Source organism: Eptatretus burgeri, chromosome 3 (assembly GCF_056783735.1).
Source record: "Eptatretus burgeri isolate ZD-2024b chromosome 3, Ebu_testis_v1, whole genome shotgun sequence".
NCBI lineage: Eukaryota > Metazoa > Chordata > Myxini > Myxiniformes > Myxinidae > Eptatretus > Eptatretus burgeri.
The window spans coordinates 15,347,302-15,365,402 of record NC_140963.1 but is presented as its reverse complement, the minus strand read 5'-3'; the positions used below and the strand labels follow the sequence as shown (position 1 = coordinate 15,365,402).

The window sequence follows — 18,101 nt, the reverse complement described above, 5'->3', positions numbered from 1 at the left end:
AAGAATATGTGCAAGTGTTGACTCTCAGGACTGTCTGTGCTGATGCTTACAAACACACACTGCAGCCATTTGTTTTTGCTTGTGATTTGCTTCCATTGGTTTTCAGTCGATTATGCCTCTCTAGCACACTGCAAAATGACAGCAGTTCCTTTATTTGATTGGCTGTAGATTATACCAGCTGCTGAATAAAACCAGATCTAAAATTGAAGCCTCACATTCTGAGTATTTTACATATCTATTGAGGCCTGAGCGAAGTTTGTTTATGTGCACGTCACAGATACTCCGTGAGATGATGCAGGAGATAGACTATGACAACGATGGTACAGTATCCTTACAGGAGTGGATCCAGGGAGGGATGACAACCATTCCTCTCCTTGTGCTTCTGGGACTGGAGGCAGTGAGTAACTGTAGTTGTGTGTTCCATCACCACAACATTCTGATGGTGTTTCTCAAGTTAAATATGTAGTTCTGCTTTGGCCCACTTTACATGAAATGCCACAAATCTAACAGACATTGCGAGAGTAAATTTCAGTGCCATATTCCTCAGACTTTTGCTTTTGGAAAGAATATTGTGTATGTTTCTTTTGGTTTATATTGGAATACCATGAGTATTTGGTTCATCTTGATGAGCATCTGCCTTTTAAAGTAAGGCCCTGTACATCTGGTCTGCAGGATGTAAAAGATGATGGGAAACACATGTGGCGCCTGAAACACTTCAACAAACCAGCTTATTGCAACCTGTGTAAAACGCTGCTTATCGGACTTGGGAAACAAGGCCTTTGCTGCACTTGTGAGAGCACATTCCCTTTCCTTTTGTATCCTCATATGAGAATTTTATGTAACCACGTGGAATGATGGACAAAGTGGAACTAGGGGTCTTGAGGATGGACAAATTTTAACAAGAATAGTTGATGATCATCTTTGGCTCAGGTCAAAACACTCAAATTAACGTTACATGTGAAAAGAACCAAATGTGTGTTTGAAAAAGGTGATTTTCTTCACCTACCTAACTGTTGGGTTTTTACAGGTGATATCTCAGTTTACGGATGTGGAAACGAGAGGGAAGCTTTTTGCATCCCAAAGTTTTTATCTTGTTTTATTTTACCAGTTTTATGCTTCATGTGTCAATGTTAATGAACCATTTAGCCATGAGGATGTGCCCATCAAATTGATCTCATAATTCCATTTTCTATATGTCCTCTGCAATTATAGAAACAGTTTTGATGAGAGACATTAACCTTGTGAAGGTGAGATCAATAACATTTGAATGAATAACATTCTTTCAGATGCATATTAAAACTGGAAACTTGGAGCATAAATTATTATATATAAACCTTAATCTCTGTCATGTGGTAATTCCATAATGCTACAGATTCTGTCATCTTAGTAATTATAAAATTCTGCAGCAGCTTGGTGGAAATAAATAAATAAATAAATAAAGACAATGATCATAGTTGCAGCACAGAGCTCCGAGAATACCAGCGGTAGTAGCCAAATACAACATTGAATTTTGAGTCTCGTGTATATGGAAGAGAGAGAGAGAGGAGAGAGAGGAAAGAGAAAGAAGAGAATATAAGGAGGAAATGAGGAAATATAGCTCTGGAATGTTTTGTTAATCCGTGAAGAAACACAGCTTTATTATTGTTTCCGTTTTCTTTGTTATAATTTCAGTTTGCAAGTACACTGTGCACGAGAGATGCGTGGGAAAAGCTCCAGATACGTGCATCAGCACATATGCTAAGTCAAAGAAAACGGGCACAGTGAGTTCCCTCCTTTCTATAATTGCTCATTTCCTGTCGTTCTATTTTGAACTCTCTTTCCTTTCCTTATTTGAAGTAAGATGCACTTCCTGCCATGTGCTGCTCCAAAAGCAAAATGTCAGGGTTCCTTTTGGCTGGTTCCAGCTCATCAGGACTTGCTTTTTTCTCAGCTGTTGCTCCACGAACTCATGACTGTGTGTTATCCAAAACAATCACTGCACCCATTCATCATCCTCTTGTCGATGCACCAATATTATATTATATTGCAAGTCCAATGCAAAATGGATTTATTTTTACCTGCGTGTATATGTCATTATGAAATGGTCAGAGTTGTCAGCTTGTTTTTGAATATCCTTAAACAGTTTTTGGGCACTTCAATAGCAAGTGTGTTTGATTTTGATTGCATTATACCGTTATCAGTAGGTGTGAGACTTTTACTTCTGCATGGTCTCATTTAATTTCATTTCATTTAAGCATTTCCGATCATTTTGGTTATTTCGTTCATTCAGGAAATTAAAATGGCTTGGTTACGTCTTTAAAGCAGGAGGATTAGTTCAAACAATTATTGATGTATGGTTCAATCAGAAAAGCATGGAAGGGGATGACCCCGAGCATCTTTAAAAGAAAATGAAATGAATGACTTGTGTCACGAGTTGCATATTGTGCAATCTTCCCACATCTGTGTGCCAAACTACCTTCAAACACAAATCAGGTTCAGTCTTGATCAATGGTGACAAGAAGTAGCAATGGACAACTCTTTCTATGCCGAGGAGACGATGATGAAGCATGTCAGTTTGATCGGCCATATTTATTTGACAATATGGGCTGATAGGATAGCTTAGACTTTAGAGGTATGTGTACACTCACATTTATGCTGCCTAACTTGGGTTTGAATACCAAACCTACTTTAAACTTTGCTGGACGCATCAGTGATGGGAAGGCAATGCAGCAATATGTGTGACATCTCTCGGGAGGATGTTGAGGTAGAGGACTTCTTTGCCAGCAAGAGTTGTTGATGGACTTTAAATATATCATTTTAACAAAGAGGAGGCATGTCTTTGATGAAGAAAAGGCGCATTTTCGCTGGCACTCTGGTTATATTTCAAATTATTGCTCTAATCAACAGAGGATACTCTATCTGCGGTACAACTGTGTCCCCTGCCACACTTCCCCCCCCCACCCCCCACCCCCAGCAATAATGCAAACCTGGAGACAAGTGCTGCACATGAATGAATGAATGAATTTCAGAATGAGGCAAGAGTGAAAATGTTGCCAAACTTGCAAGCTGTATTGCCAGTATAATAGTGTATTTTCCCATATTGTTTGGCAAGAGTTTTATGAAAAGTTGCAGGAACTGGAAGAACAGGTGCCAAAGGAAGATGCTTTAATTATTATGGCAGACTGGAATGCAAAAATTGGATAAGCAGGACAACCAGGGATTTGCAGGAAAGCACAGACTTGGTGTCCAAAATGAGCCAGGGGAGTAAATGCTGGAGTTCTGTGTGAAGAATGATCTCGTAACTGCAAACACATGATTCAAACAACCCAAGTGCAGACTGTAAACATCGACCTCACCTGATGGGCAACCTATAAATTGGATGAACAGAAGATTAACTACATGGTAATTAACAGAAGATGGAGAAGTGCTGTGTAAGCCACCAACACAATGCCAATTATAAGGTGCAGACAGTGCGGCAGATCATGAACTCCTTGTGGCAAAGCTACGAGTCGAACTGAGAAAGGTGAAAAAAATCAAAAGCTCCGACTAGATATGACTTGAAAACCTATTTAAACTCGATGGTATTTATAGAATACTTACCACGCACAGTCTTGAGAAGGACATGGTGTGAGCCAACTCTTCTGGTATCAAATTTGTAATTGCATCATTCTCCACTTCACCAGCCAAGCACTATAAAAGCCGAAGCGATTACAGTAATTCCAATTTCTAACGTGAAGAAGTGACATTGTCTCTCTGCATTAGGCTTTGTTTAATTCACCTTGTAAGTTCTGAGGGGGTGTGTGTCACCAAAGTAACACACACTGTATCAAATGGTCATGTAACAAGTGGTAAAGTTTCAATTTCCTCTGTTGAATGGTTTTCGATGTATGCTCTTAACACTAGAACTGCCACTTTATAACTGCTGGCAGTGATGACATCCCGCGCGCTTTGATGTAACCCTGCATTGATCAGACACCTGACCCATTATGTCCTCTTTATTCAATTGAATTCAGAATAGGATTAAAAATATATTCAATTCAAATAAAATGGAAGACCAAATAAAATAGGTACTGCATTGGAATTATCAGAAGGAACCCCCCCCCCCCAAAAAGCAAAAAGAACCCAGATTCAAAAAATTAAATAATCCTGCCTTCTAGACCATGTGTCCGATCAGGTTGAAATTTAAAACGTATATTCCCCATCACTACTGGGTCAGAAGCTATACATCGGTTGATAAGTGGTTCAAGAGAAATAATCTTTTAAAGTTTTTCGTTCAATCCAATGTGGCTGCCAGACCATGTGACCTATTAATTATTCGTGAACACCCTAGTATCCCCAAGGCTTAGGGAACTTGTGAGTGAAGTTTCCCCTCGATCTGTAAAGCCGTTCTGGAGAAGGGTTTTTAAAAAAGGTTTATTCTTCAAAAAATCATAGCTGCCAGACCATGTTACCTATGGCTTTAACCCTTTTTACTCTCGCGGCCATTTTACCAGCCGCTATTCAAACCTCCATATTTCCCCAAGCGGTCGGAGTTTTCGACAGGGAGCCCAGGGTGAGGCAGTCGAAAGTCCAAGGAGCTCAGGGTTCAAAGTGTTAAAATTTATACCCTATATTCTCCAAGGCAAGTAGATCATGTGTGTCTTGTTTTGGATTGAGCTGGTAAGCCGTTATTGGAGAATGTTTTTTTTTTTTTGAAAGGTTTTTATTTTCAATCCAAAATGACTGCCGAACCACGTGACCTGACATCATAAATTTACACTCTGCCTCTCATTGGGAGTGCATCACGTTTGTGAAGTTTTGTGTTGATCAGACAAGGTGTGTTTTTCTGTCCAAGATGGATGCCAAACCACATGACCTATGACGCCATCATTTTTTGCACTATATGCAGCAATGGAGTGAGGTGATATTTGTGAAGTTTCACGTCAATCGATGAAACGGTTGAAGAGAGAGAATTTTTTTCAATATTGTCCTTCAATCCAATATGGCTGCCAAACCATGTGACCTATCAATTATTTTTGAACACACTGGTATCCCCAAGGCTTGAGGAATATGTATGTTCAGTTTCCCCTCGATCTGTCCAGCCGTACTGGAGAAGAAGATTTTAAAAAGTTTTTTATGGTAAATCCAATGTGGCATCTAAACCATGTGACCTATGACATTGTAGGTGTGGAATGTTTTGTTCCTCATGGATTGGTGGTTGCCTGTAAAGTTTCACCTTGATCTGTTCAGTGAAGAAGATTCTTGAATGTTTAAAAGAAAAAAAAAAGGCTGCTGAACCATCTGACCATCAATTCTTTTTCTGTTGACTAATTTATCCTAAGATGACCCTCAAAAATTTTCATACTGTTCGGATGTAGCGTTCTACGTATGCAATTATGATGTCATAATGAAGGCACCTATGACGTCATAAAAAATCACACTTATTCTCCATGGGGAGTACTTGACACTTGCCAAGCTTGAATTTTTTTTTTCCATGGAGCAGTTTTGGAGATACAGAGGTCCAAAGTTTTTCCTTTTTTCCAACATAGCTGCCACACCACATGACCTAGACATCTTAATTATGATTAAAACATTCTACCGATGGGGAAAATTTTGGATCAATCTGACAAATTGTTGCAGAGAAAAATGAATTTAAAAGGGAATAACAAAATGCAGACACATTCGTACATACTCGACCGATTGCTTTACCCTGCAGAGTCTTGGGAAACAAGGACCTAAGCAAGGTCGATCAGTTGCAAATTTGATTGGTCGAGATAACGTAAAATGTCGCAAGATTTTGTCCAAGTACTGTTAAACGTAAGGGTCTTGAAAGTTCTAAAACGGCAAATTGCGTTCTACAGTTTTCAATTATGTAATTCAATTGAAATAAAATACAGATTTTACAGGTCATAGAAAAAAACAATTCCAGAAATTTACCACCATCGATGCAGTGTCGTATATACCGCATTATTTAACACGTGACATAAGTTTATTCGTGCCTTTTGTTTTGACATCCTTAAAAACAATATGTTTCCTGGTTGGAATGATTTTCAATTGTTTTACTGCCAGACAGGCAGACAGAGTAAAAAATTATCTTGCTCCTCTCTGCGCATGTGCGATTGGGACAAATTCAGAGCCAAAGTACTGCGAAACTACAGGTTTGTTTAAACGATTCATGTTCCGATTTGTGTTCATAATATAACATTAAACTGAACTCAAGTTGTTCCTTAATCATAAGCTGATGTTTGTGGACAGACAGACAGACAGACAGACAGATAGAAGTGAACCAATTGCTTAACCTCGCGTTTTGCTTCCCGTGTGCTGGGTTAATAAGTACGAAAGGTAAAAAGGCAATTTTGCAGACCTGGACTTCGCTGACAGAATACCAGATGAATTGTGGCAAGAGGTTGAAGACATTGTAAAATAAGAGGCCAAAAGCACCCAAAAAGAAGACAAAATGGCTGTAAGAAGAGGCAATAAATATTGCAGCAGAAAAAGAGACATTGAAACCAATGATGCATCAAGAGAGAATATTAAGCGGATAAATGCCGGCTTCCAATAACAACCTTGGTAAAAGAAAGATAACGAGAATGGCACTCGGCAAAGCGCATACCTCCGACAAGCTGAAAACTTTGTTTTGTATCCCATTGATAGGCCGGATCTGCATCCGGACCTTAACCCAAATCTAATCGGGTTGTTTTTGTCACCGACCGAAGTCATGCAATAAGTTTGTTTTTTTTGTCATAACCCATCCATAACGTTTTGAGATATCATGCTATATGTCGTTTTTGGCCACATCTTCTAATGGTGGAGAATTTAAAAAAATAAAATTATTGTGTCTGCATCCGGATTTTCATCAAAATGGAATCAATTCATCCTTGTTGTACACCTAACTGATCCACAAAGTTTCATCCAAATCCGGCCCCAACTTCTTTGAGATATCCGACTCACAAACAGACAGATAGACAAACAGGGGTGAAAACACAACCTCCTTCAAACTTCGATGGTGGAGGTAAATATTTTGATGCATGCATAGAGATAGGAAGTGACAACAGAGTTAGAAAAATAATAAACTTTTTTAAAAGATCAGAAAGATGACAGGAAGGTTTAGATATAGGATTGGGGTTATTAAGAGAAGAACAGGAAAATATTTGACAGAAGAAATACCGGTGAAAGAAAGATGGAAGGACGAAACTGAAACTCCATTTAAAAGATATAGCAATACGATGGCAACCTTCGAATTAAGGGAATATGAGCAAGAACTGATAGTGATAGAATGTGAGGTTCATAGAGCCTTCAAAGAGATGGCAAATGGAAAAGCACAAGGTGCTGATGACATTCCAATATGATTCTTTAAGTTAGTTGAGGAGGAAGCAAACAAAGTTTTTACAGATCTGGAGCAGGATTGTATGCCATAAAAGGTGGAATCAGTCATTCTGCATACCATTGCCAAGTAAAGTGGATCCAAGAGAATGTTCCAATAACCAAACCATTGCCTTGATTTCATTAACAAATAAATTACCGTTGAGTAAGCAAGTTTCAGAAAAGGAAGAGGTACAAGAGATCAAATCAAATATCTGAGGTAGTTCGTGGAAAAAGCAAGGGAATATGAAAGGAAAGTGTATTTGTTTTATAGATTATAGCTTTTATAGATTTCGATTGTGTTGAATGATGGATTGATGTGGATTATGTCAAGAGAATTGGGAATGTGGGAGCACATGATATGTCTGAGAAGAAGTCTCTCCATGCTCTGTTCTTAGTGTAGCTTCTTTTTTAACGGACAGATAGGATGGCGGTAAAACTGGGGTTCATTCTCTCCCTTTATTTGTTCAACTGGTATAGTGAGGACATAATGGGGAAATCAAACTTGGATGACATAGAGGTTGGAGTCAGAATTGGAGGAAGATGGGTCAACAAGCTAAGGTATGCTTAAGATACCACTCTGTCGGCGGAAAGTAAAAATGACTTAATGAAACTGCTGAGACAGTGAAGGAAAGTGAAAAAGTTGGTTTTCATTTAAACTTAAAAATAATAAAATATTGTCAACTGAGAAGATTTTTTGTAAAAGTAATGGAAAGTTTTATCTTCCCATATTCTAAAATTGTCATGAGTGGAAAATGTGGAGGAGAAATTCATCGACTGTTCGTGTTTGAGAGAACAGCAGTGTTGGCGAGAGCAGGAAAAATTAACAAAGATCTAGAAAGACAAATATGTGACAGGACAAACAAGGGGGAGGCTGGTGAATGTTCTGTTTGGTATTTCCAGTTGCAATGTATGGATGCGAGTCGTGGACAGTGAAAAAGAAAGGAAGGAAGAAGATTGACAGTTTTGAAATGTGGTTTTGGAGATGAATGTTAAAAATCCCATGAACTGCAAGAGCAACAAACAAATCAGTGATTGAACAAATCCGACCACTATTTTATGTTGTGCCACATTAGAAATGCTGATGGTAAAACAGAAACTGTTATACTTTGGACACATCAGGCATGCAGAAAACAAAAGTCTGGAGAAGTCAACCATGCTGGGTATGGATGAGGGAAGAAGAGGAAGATGAAGAGGCAGAACTTGTATATGTCCCATGTATGAGGTAAAGACATAAAACAAGCTGTCTCTGCCAAAGCTACAGGAAGCAGTGCAGGATCGAGATGTTTGGAGAAATCTGATTGTGAATGTCACAAGAAATCGGCCACTATTTGACGCAACTGGATACCCACTTAACCATATTGTATTCCCACATTAAATTCACAGGTCATTATTTTGTGTCTGACCCAGCAACCATCTGATAAAGGATTGTCATAACACCTAATACTTTGTGATTTAACAGTATAAATGAGGGATTGGCATAACGTTTGGCTTACGGGGGTGATGTGTGTTCTTTGGCACTACATAAAATAGGCTGGTGTGCTTTGAGAAGTTCGTTCTTTTGTCGAGAAAGTATTTGGCAGAGCAAATTGGACTGAGTGGATATCTGTCCATGAGAACCATTGATGTGGTTTCAAAGAAAACTTGTGAGTAATAGTACGAGGCCAATGCATTTCAATGGCCAGATCTTTCTTTGTCAGTTGAATTTAATCTTGTGATCTGAAGATTTATCCAAGATATCATTTTTGGAATCGTCTATAAAAGAAGATGTTGGAAGTTGTGTGTGTGTGTGTGTGTGTCTACATATATATATATATATATATATATATATATATATATATATATATATATATATATATTTTTTTTTTTTTAACTGAGTTTTGTTTTAAATTTTGAGCCCACATAAAAAAGACCAGACTTTTACAAGGGTAAAACATTCTAGTAGGGTCAATGGAAAGGAATTATTAATCTATGGAATGCCGAAGAGTTCAACCATTAATGGTGTTTGCATTGAAGAAGTTATACAATTAGAATAAGGTACAGGGATTGGCAAGCAATTGGTGTTTCAAGTCCATCAGTGAGAAATTGTGCAGCTCTGAATGCAATACATCCTCATACACATGAGCAAAACCTAATATCAGTCCTTGTTTAAATGAAATATCGGGAGTAAAAGTGGGAATGAATGAAAGTGGATCCTGATATGGAGTTTAAGAAACAAATGTTTATTGGTGTCTTCTTTGGCCAACTGGCTTGACAATTATCACTTGATTTGACAAAATTGTTCCTGAACTCGAGGGTGACAAACTTCATTATTCTCTGGTTCGTAATACAGGATATATCCATCCATTGAGATCATACTCTGTGCAGAGCGTTGGTGCTGCCTAAGCAGTCTCCTTGGCTATTGGGCACAATCCTGGACGGGTCACCACTCTGACACAGCATACCAGCAAGTTGGCACACTCATTTTGCCAACCTCAGAAGGAAGACAGGCAGAGTCAGCCTCGCCTGGTATTAATTCAACAACCAAGGGGGGGTTTGAAATCAGGATCCTAGGATCCCAAGCTCACCACCCTAACCATCAAGCCAACACCAGGCATAGGATACATCAACAACCTGATTAATTTATTCCCCATTGTATTTATTATCATTTTGTTCTGAAATAATACATACATTTGCTTTTGCCTAAACTCTACTCGATTTATTTGAAGCATTTTTACAAACTAGCAAGGATACCCGGCATTCGTGTTGTTCTAATTCTGTTCACCCACGAAGGAATGGGGTCAGGGATCATTCGATATTATCTTTTGCATCACTACAAAGGCTGAGGCATGATAGAGCAATAAAAAATAAAAAAACAGAAAAATGTAACTTTTTTGTGGGGGGGGGGATTTTATTTTTGCCTAAAACACTCCCCGGCACTCACTGATGAACTTCTGAAAGTTTGACAAAGATCCATTCAGCCATCTCTGTGAAAAATGGTGGCACACACACAGACAAACATCTCTCTTATAGTATAGATTATACGATTAATGTACAAGCGTACACACACACACACACACACACACACACACACACACACACACACACACACACACACACACACACACACACACACACACACACACACACACACACACACACTCACCTGCAGCAGCAAAAGTTTCCTCAACTCTCAAATTAATTTTCAAACTGGATGATATTCATAGAATACTTACCCCACACAGTCTTGAGAAGGAATTGGTGCAAGCCAACTCTTCTGGCAGCAAATTTGGAATAACAAAATTGAATTTAAATCAAATGGAAGACAAAATAGGTAGAGTCCTGCATTGTTGTCATCAGAAAGAACCCGAACAAGCAAAAACCAAAGATGAAATCATCAGGAGGAACCTGCATAGGACTTGGGTTTCAGCTGCTTCCCCTCTAACCTCAAATCCATCCAGGCACAGCCAAGTGAGCCTTATTCCAAAAAAAAAAAATGAACACAGATTCAAAACATTAAATAATTCTGCCTGCCAGACCATGTGTATGATCACGTTGAAATTTAAAACATATATCCCCCATCACCATTAGATCATAATTGTGAAATTTAGCATTGATTTATGCAGCAGTTCAAAAGAGAGAATTTTAAAAAATATTTTCCTTCAATCCAATATGGCTGCCAATCAATGACCTATCAATTATTCATGAACACACTGGTATCCCCAAAGGTTGGAAAATATGTGGGAAGTTTCCTCCTCGATCTGTCCAACAATTCCTGAGGGGATTTTTAAAGGTTTTCGCATAAATCCAATATAGCTGCCAAATCATATGATCCATGTCATCATAGGTGGGAAACGCTGTTCCTCATGGATAGGCAGTCATATCTGTAAAGTTTCTCCTCGATCTGTTCAGCCATTTTGGGAAAGATTTTTGAAGGTTTTATTTATTTCTTTATTGACATTGCTGCTGAATCACATGACTGATGGATGTCGTAATTTTTTTTCTGTTGACCTGTTCTGTTTTCTGTTTTTTTTCTGTTTTTCTGTTGAATTTATCATAGACTCGCAGTAAAGCCCGGCGTTGCTCGGGATTTTTTGCAAATTTCCTGAATAGCTGCTGAAAGCCACAATAAGCGTAGCTCCACCGCTAAACAGTTAAACGCTTACTACCTCATAATTGACGGTCCTAAACCACGTAAAGACTCTTCGATCCGGACCTGTATGGTACCGTAGAAAACGTAGGGTGAAATGATGTGTTGACAGGTGGATAAAAGGGGGAAGTAGCACGCAAAAGATGAGTTAGGTTTTCAGAACGGCGGAATTGTTCTCTTGGCAAACTTGCAACTGAGAGGGCATTCTGATTGTGGACGGGTGTTTGATGGGCACCTGAAATAGCGAAAGATTTGAAGGTGAAATAAATTCTACCGTACTATGATTCTTTTATGGTTAAATGCATACCTGTATGGGTCCAACGAGGGCCGTAAATGGAAGGAGCATTTAGGCGAGTACTTCCGGGCAAAACGGGAGTTGGCTAGAAGTCGCAGTGAGTCCTTTCACACAAGACAAAGTAGCGCTGCACCTTGGAAAGCCGTGGGGGAGTCATTAAAAGGCATCTACTGAAACAAAAACTCAAAAGGCCATTTTTGCCTATGTTAGATGGTAATTGAGGGCTCAAGACATCTCCCTTGCAATGCGAAATAGTGATGTGGTGAAAGTGCACCCAGGAAAAGCTACTTAAGGAAGGTGGTGGAGGCTTGTGTCTGACAGGTTGTTTCTAAAGAATAACCATTTTGCACCAGGCAAACCACAGAGACGATGGAGTTATGGTTTGTTACTGTTACTGTTAAGCCCGCCCTTCTTTCCCAATCAGCCAATGGAGTTATGCAGAAGGAACAACTTCTTGTGCCTAAAAGACGGTGCTGCTGCTACCACAAACAGCCTCAGAAGACGTAAGAGCAGGAGCAGCGAGTGGGTATAGGGGGTGCATGTTAACTAATTATTGCACAGGTGCAGCTCTGTCTCATTATAAACACAGAAAATCCCCTTACTGGATGGGCACTGTAGGCCACGACTGGGACTGTTTTTTTTACCAATCGCAGTCATCGTCCGAACTGAGAGCTCTGCCAAATCGGGTTGCAGTAAGGCAGAACGCCCAAAATGACGGTAGCAGCAGACCGTGTGGGTATTCGTTTTGAGTAGTTATCGTAAGAGATTTGTGCAACAACCCCACAATTAAACCGCTCATGCCTTCCTCTCTCACGCCTCCCGGAGGTCTGAATTGCGTGGACGCGCTCGACTGATGCAACAACAAAGAGGACGCCGTGCATATTAACATGGTGTTGGAGGTCAAGGACAAACGACTTTAGCTATAAGGACCATGCAGTGTCGAACCCGCTTTCTGTGGTTTAGCCGGTGAAAATGCCTAACGTAGCAGCATTATTTAACGGGTTCTTAACGTGATCTGTGCGTCCATCGCCAAGGGGAAGTGTTAAGCTGTCTGTCAGAGGAAGAACAGTCTGGCTGGACCACACAACAATCCGGATGCAAGACCCTAAGCAACGTTTGGCGCAGGCGAACTATGTTGTATTCGCCTGGCTTGCCAGAAAGGCAGAAAAGTTTTAAAGGTAGTGAGGCAACTTTTAACCGATCCACATAAGGCCGGAAAATGGGAAGTAAGGTATGAGACGGTGGGAAGAGAGCAGGATCGAGGACAGGTAGTGGCAAGAAATAGTGGTGCACTACACGATTAGAGGGATTTTGAAAATCAGCCGAGCTCAGGATTGTTCCTCCGAACGTTTAAAAAACGACGTCAGAACAGGAAACAGCAGAAGCACAATCACAGGAAAAAAGGATAATCGGTAGTCGACGGCACTAAAGATGCGACCGGACAATAGCGGAACAGGAGAAAACGTGACACGTTTTTCCTCGGTAAAGCCTGACCAATGACAAATGAGTTGCATCCCAAACCACACGTGAGTGGTCGGTGCAAAAGTAAAGCTAAGGGCAATGACCTTGAGCAACCAATAGGACACGCGGAATGAGGTCATGCACAAAAAGCTTGCATGCGTGCACGGTGTGAACTGCATGCACTGGATCGATTTCGTCATCTTAACGTTAATTAGCGTTAAATAACTGCATGCACGGGATCGATTTCGTCATCTTAACGTTAATTAACACCTTAAATTTCTCGCATGCACCACAAGCACAATACACAAATGCAGTGTATGCAGCAGAAAAGGTAGGGAGGGCGAGCAATAAAAAAGAAATTGCGTTTAAGCTTATTTGGGGAGTCGAGTGGGAAGTGCAAGAATGAAATTAATTATCGATTTGTTCTGCAATCAGGGATTTTTCAGCAGTGGCGTAGTGGAGGTAAACAGCGCCCAGGGCAAAGTGTAAATTTGCGTCCCCCGTAGGCCTTAAACTTGAGTGGATTTGAATGGAAAATCCCATAAGGGATATCGATATATCGATTTTTTTCGAATATCGGAAGTGTTATGGAAAAAATTTATAGCCCATGACCTAAGTTGGACCAAAAGCCATAATCGTACCGAATTTGAATGGAATCAGTTGGAGTTTGTGGAAATGCATAACGACCATACACACACACATCCTCAGTTTTATAGATATAGAGATAAGCCTAAAAATTTTTTATGCTGATCGGATGTAGCGTTATATGTATTTATTTATGACGTCATAATGAAGACACCAATCACATCATAAAAAAATTGCACTTATTCTCCATGAGGAATACTTCACATGTGCCAAGTTTCAGTTTTTTTCCATGGAGTGGTTTCAGAGATACAGAGGTCCAATGTTTCTCCTATTTTCCAACCTGGCTGCCACACTACGTGACCTCCTGGTGTCAAAATTATCATTAATACATTCTACCTGAGTAGTTGCACCTATGGTGAAAATTTCATGTCAGTCCGCTTCCAGTTCGAAAAAGCGGTTCCAGAGAATAGGGAATAACAAAATGCGGACACGCACATACGGGACCAATCACTTAACCCCGCTTTTTGCTTCGCGAGTGCAGACTAAAAAGCTCTTTTGATGAGGAATGCATTCTTGAGACAATGTAATTCAAAGAAAAGGAAGAATGTTCTCGAAACCCACTATGAAAGGACAGCAATCAGAAAATACCGATTGAGAGAACAATCTGTTATATGGTGAGACATACAGTATGTTGGATTCGCAGACTAAAAGCATGCTTTAGCAATAGATCATAATTTAGCATAGCATAAGCATGCTTTAGTATAACAAGATAAACCTTTATTTGTATCAATCAACAAAAGCGTAATGTGAATGCAGGAAAATGTTGCTCTACCCATCAGACCAACTCTGCATCTTTCCTCCAGAAATTATATGGAAAGACTTTTGTGTACAACATGGGAATGCTAGTCTGTCCCAAAATGTGCATATTATAAAGAGCTTTCGATTTGCTTCATCGTTTGAACCAATCTTTGTACAAATAAGACTTATGTTTGTGTCCACCTTCATTGCCACAGTTTACCCAATCCATCCAATAGTTTGTTTTTTTTCTTCCTTGAAATGTCTCCCCACCTACTTGCAATTTATTGCATTTGCAATTACCTGTTTGAGGATGCTTTTGATTTACCCTCAAGGAATCTTGACGAATAATCGCATTGGGAAGCCAATCTTTAACCTTCATGCACTGTCAAGCTCGGTGGTTTCATTTTCATCATGCCCGCGTGCCTTGACCGTGCAGATAATGGAGCACTTCTGGGTGGAAGGGAATTGCCCTGCACGCTGCACACGTTGCCACAAAAATATCAAGTGTTATCAGGGTTTGACGGGCCTGCACTGCGTATGGTGCCACAGCACGGTGGGTACCTCCCTTCTGATGAACCCAATGCATGCCTTGCTATAGAGTTTCATTGCACACATGGGCCAACGAGCTGTTTTCTTGGAATTCTGCACAAGCTCACATGTAATCTATTTTGTCTTGCATCTTCCAACGGTATATTGTTTGGCATCACATTCGGCTAACGTAGCTTGAAAATGCATTACATTCTTCATTGCATCAAAATTTGCCTTTCTGCTCGTTCGTCATTTTTCCTTCAAAATTATTTTTGCGTGGAATGTTCTTAATGCAATAACATGCTTCTTTATTAACCTTACTCTCTATTGTCAGTAGCAATATAAAAAAATAATTGACTTCTCTCTTTTCATTGTGTTACACCAATGACCACTATTATCCCTCGACATTGTTCATTTCCTTTTTTGTGATTTTCGCATGTTTCACCATCAAATTTCCTGCTGAGCAATAACTATAATGTTGGAAAAACCAGCAGCAATTGGGTAGGAATCTTGTGGGTATCATTTCGGTAAGATTAGCATATCCTCTAAAAGCTGAGGCCATCTTTTACAGGTTCATAATAAGTGTGCTGCTCACGTGAAGCCAGAATGTGATTGCGGAATAGTGAAAGACCATGTACTGCCACCTACATCCATCTGTCCCATTGTGCTGGTGGGTAGTTATTTGTCACTGCACTCACTTTTAAGTGCCGTGGAAGTTTGCAAAATGCTCGCATACAAATCCGGTGTTTTAATAATTTTCATGTGGCAAAAACAAATCGAGAACACAATTTGAGCTAACAACACATCACATTCGAAGAACGCAATAAAGTGAGAAAATAACATTTACAATGCACTTTTGAAATTGAAACTGATATGTCCGTGTGTGTGTGTGTGTGTGTGTGTGTGTGCGCGCGCGCGCGCGCGCATGCGCTCACGTTTGAATACGTGTTTATAATATGTATAAGATGTGAATGTTCACGATTCCTGTGCATGTACAATCATGGTTCGTGTCTGTGTGTGTGTGTGTGTGTGTGTGTGTGTGTGTGTGTGTGTGTGTGTGTGTGTGTGTGTGTGTGTGTGTGTGTGTGTGTGTGTGTGTGTGTGTGTGTGTGTGTACCTGCCACCACCATTGGTCGTCATCGCCACTCGCAAGTCTTTAAGACTGAATGAAGCCTACCCTCATCTTGAAGCATCCATCTTCACCCCAGCAAGGAACCACGACTCATGCACCAAGCCATCGTCTTATCCATGCTCCTTTCAACGGAGCCTCCACTGGTCCTGAAGCATCCATCTTCAACTCAGCAAGGAACAACAACTCATGCACCTAGATGTCTCCTTATCCATTCTCCGTTTCCATCGCTGTCCCCAAAGTGGTGACGATGTAGATCCACGTGACCCCTGGGGTACACCCAGTCTCGGTCTGTTCCTTCTCGATATCTTCCTTCTTGGTCTCATTCTTTCCTATTGTCATCCTTTCTTGATGGGATAGAGTCGGCAAAACCCCAAAAACCACAAGGCAAGACCAGGGTGCCAGGCTGCATCACAAACGCAAGTCGATCGGTGCAACTCTGGGCACCCCACACGTGGCCCTCCACCCCACCAACGCTCCCGTCCTCAGCTCGGTTCTCACTCTCATTGAAGTAATTGTATTCGGTGCAGTCCTCAATCCCACGAAACTCGATCTCTCATCCTCAATAGGCGAAACTTTGTAAGAGGGAGTTTGCCAAAGCTCAGGCCTTCTCTCCCGGTAGCATGGGGTCAAATAACAAAATAACAAGGTCAAATAACAAGACAAGTCCCGCCAAGCTGCAGGGCCAGGCCGCGCCCCAAACGCATGTCAAATGGGGCATGATACAGGGTGAATCACATCGTATCAAAGTTGATGTTTTTGGCTCGGTCTTCACAGCCTTCAAAAGTGATGTATTTGATGTATCGCTCAGTCCTTTCTGTCCCAGGCGATAGGGAGGCAGCAAATCACTCCGCCTCCTCATCACTACCATTTTGGTGTGTGTGTGTGTGTGTGTGTGTGTGTGTGTGTGTGTGTGTGTGTGTGTGTGTGTGTGTGTGTGTGTGTGTGTGTGTGTGTGTGTGTGTGTGTGTCTGTAATATATATATGTATATGTATGTATATGTATACGTATATATATATGTATATATACAGCATATATCTTCGTCTTCTTCTTCTTCTTTCGGCTGCTTCCGTTAGGGCTCGCCACAGTGGATCATCCGTCTCCATTTCGCTCTATCCTCCACATCTTCCATTGACACTCCAACCACCCGCATGTCCACCCTCACCACATCCATGAACCTCTTCTTAGGCCTTCCTCTTCTCCTCCTCCCAGGCGGCTCCATCTTCAGCATCCTTCTCCCGATATACTCCGCTTCCCTCCTGTGCACATGTCCAAACCATCTCAATCTCACCTCTCTCACTTTGTCTCCAAACCTTCCTACCTGCGCTGTCCCTTTAATATACTCATTCCTTATCCTGTCCATCCTCGTCACTCCCAACGAGAATCGCAGCATCTTTAACTCTGCCACCTCCAGCTCCGCTTCCTGTCTTTTTGTCAGCGCCACCGCCTCCAAACCATACAACATAGCTGGTCTCACTACCGTCTTATATACTTTCCCCTTCACTCTTGCATCTACCCTTCTGTCACAAATCACTCCTGCAACTCTTCTCCACCCACTCCATCCTGCCTACACTCTCTTTTTCACTTCTCTACCACCCTCTCCGTTACTTTGGACAGTTGATCCCAAGTATTTAAACCCATCCACCTTCCGCACCTCAACTCCTTGCAACCGCACCACACCACCACCCTCCCTCTCATTTACGCACATGTACTCCGTCTTATTCCTACTGACTATCATTCCCCTTCTCTCCAGTGCATACCTCCACCTCTCAAGGCTCGCCTCAGCCTGCTCCCTACTCTCCCTACAGATCATGATGTCATCCGCGAACATCATAGTCCATGGAGACTCCAGTCT

The 18,101-nt window shown here is 40.9% G+C and overlaps 1 protein-coding gene across 7 annotated transcripts in view; it reads left to right on the top strand.

Annotated features, from left to right (window-relative positions):
• Positions 1 to 18,101, top strand: part of LOC147029437 (diacylglycerol kinase beta-like) — a 351,555-nt gene that overhangs the window by 257,606 nt on the left and 75,848 nt on the right. For all 7 annotated transcript variants that reach the window (XM_085872493.1, XM_085872491.1, XM_085872492.1 and 4 more), the window contains 5 exons: positions 278 to 397; positions 673 to 790; positions 1,672 to 1,760; positions 15,025 to 15,141; positions 15,688 to 15,786. In XM_085872493.1, coding sequence (XP_085728619.1) covers positions 278 to 397; positions 673 to 790; positions 1,672 to 1,760; positions 15,025 to 15,141; positions 15,688 to 15,786 — 543 coding nt within the window. The remainder of the gene's footprint in view (positions 1 to 277; positions 398 to 672; positions 791 to 1,671; positions 1,761 to 15,024; positions 15,142 to 15,687; positions 15,787 to 18,101) is intronic.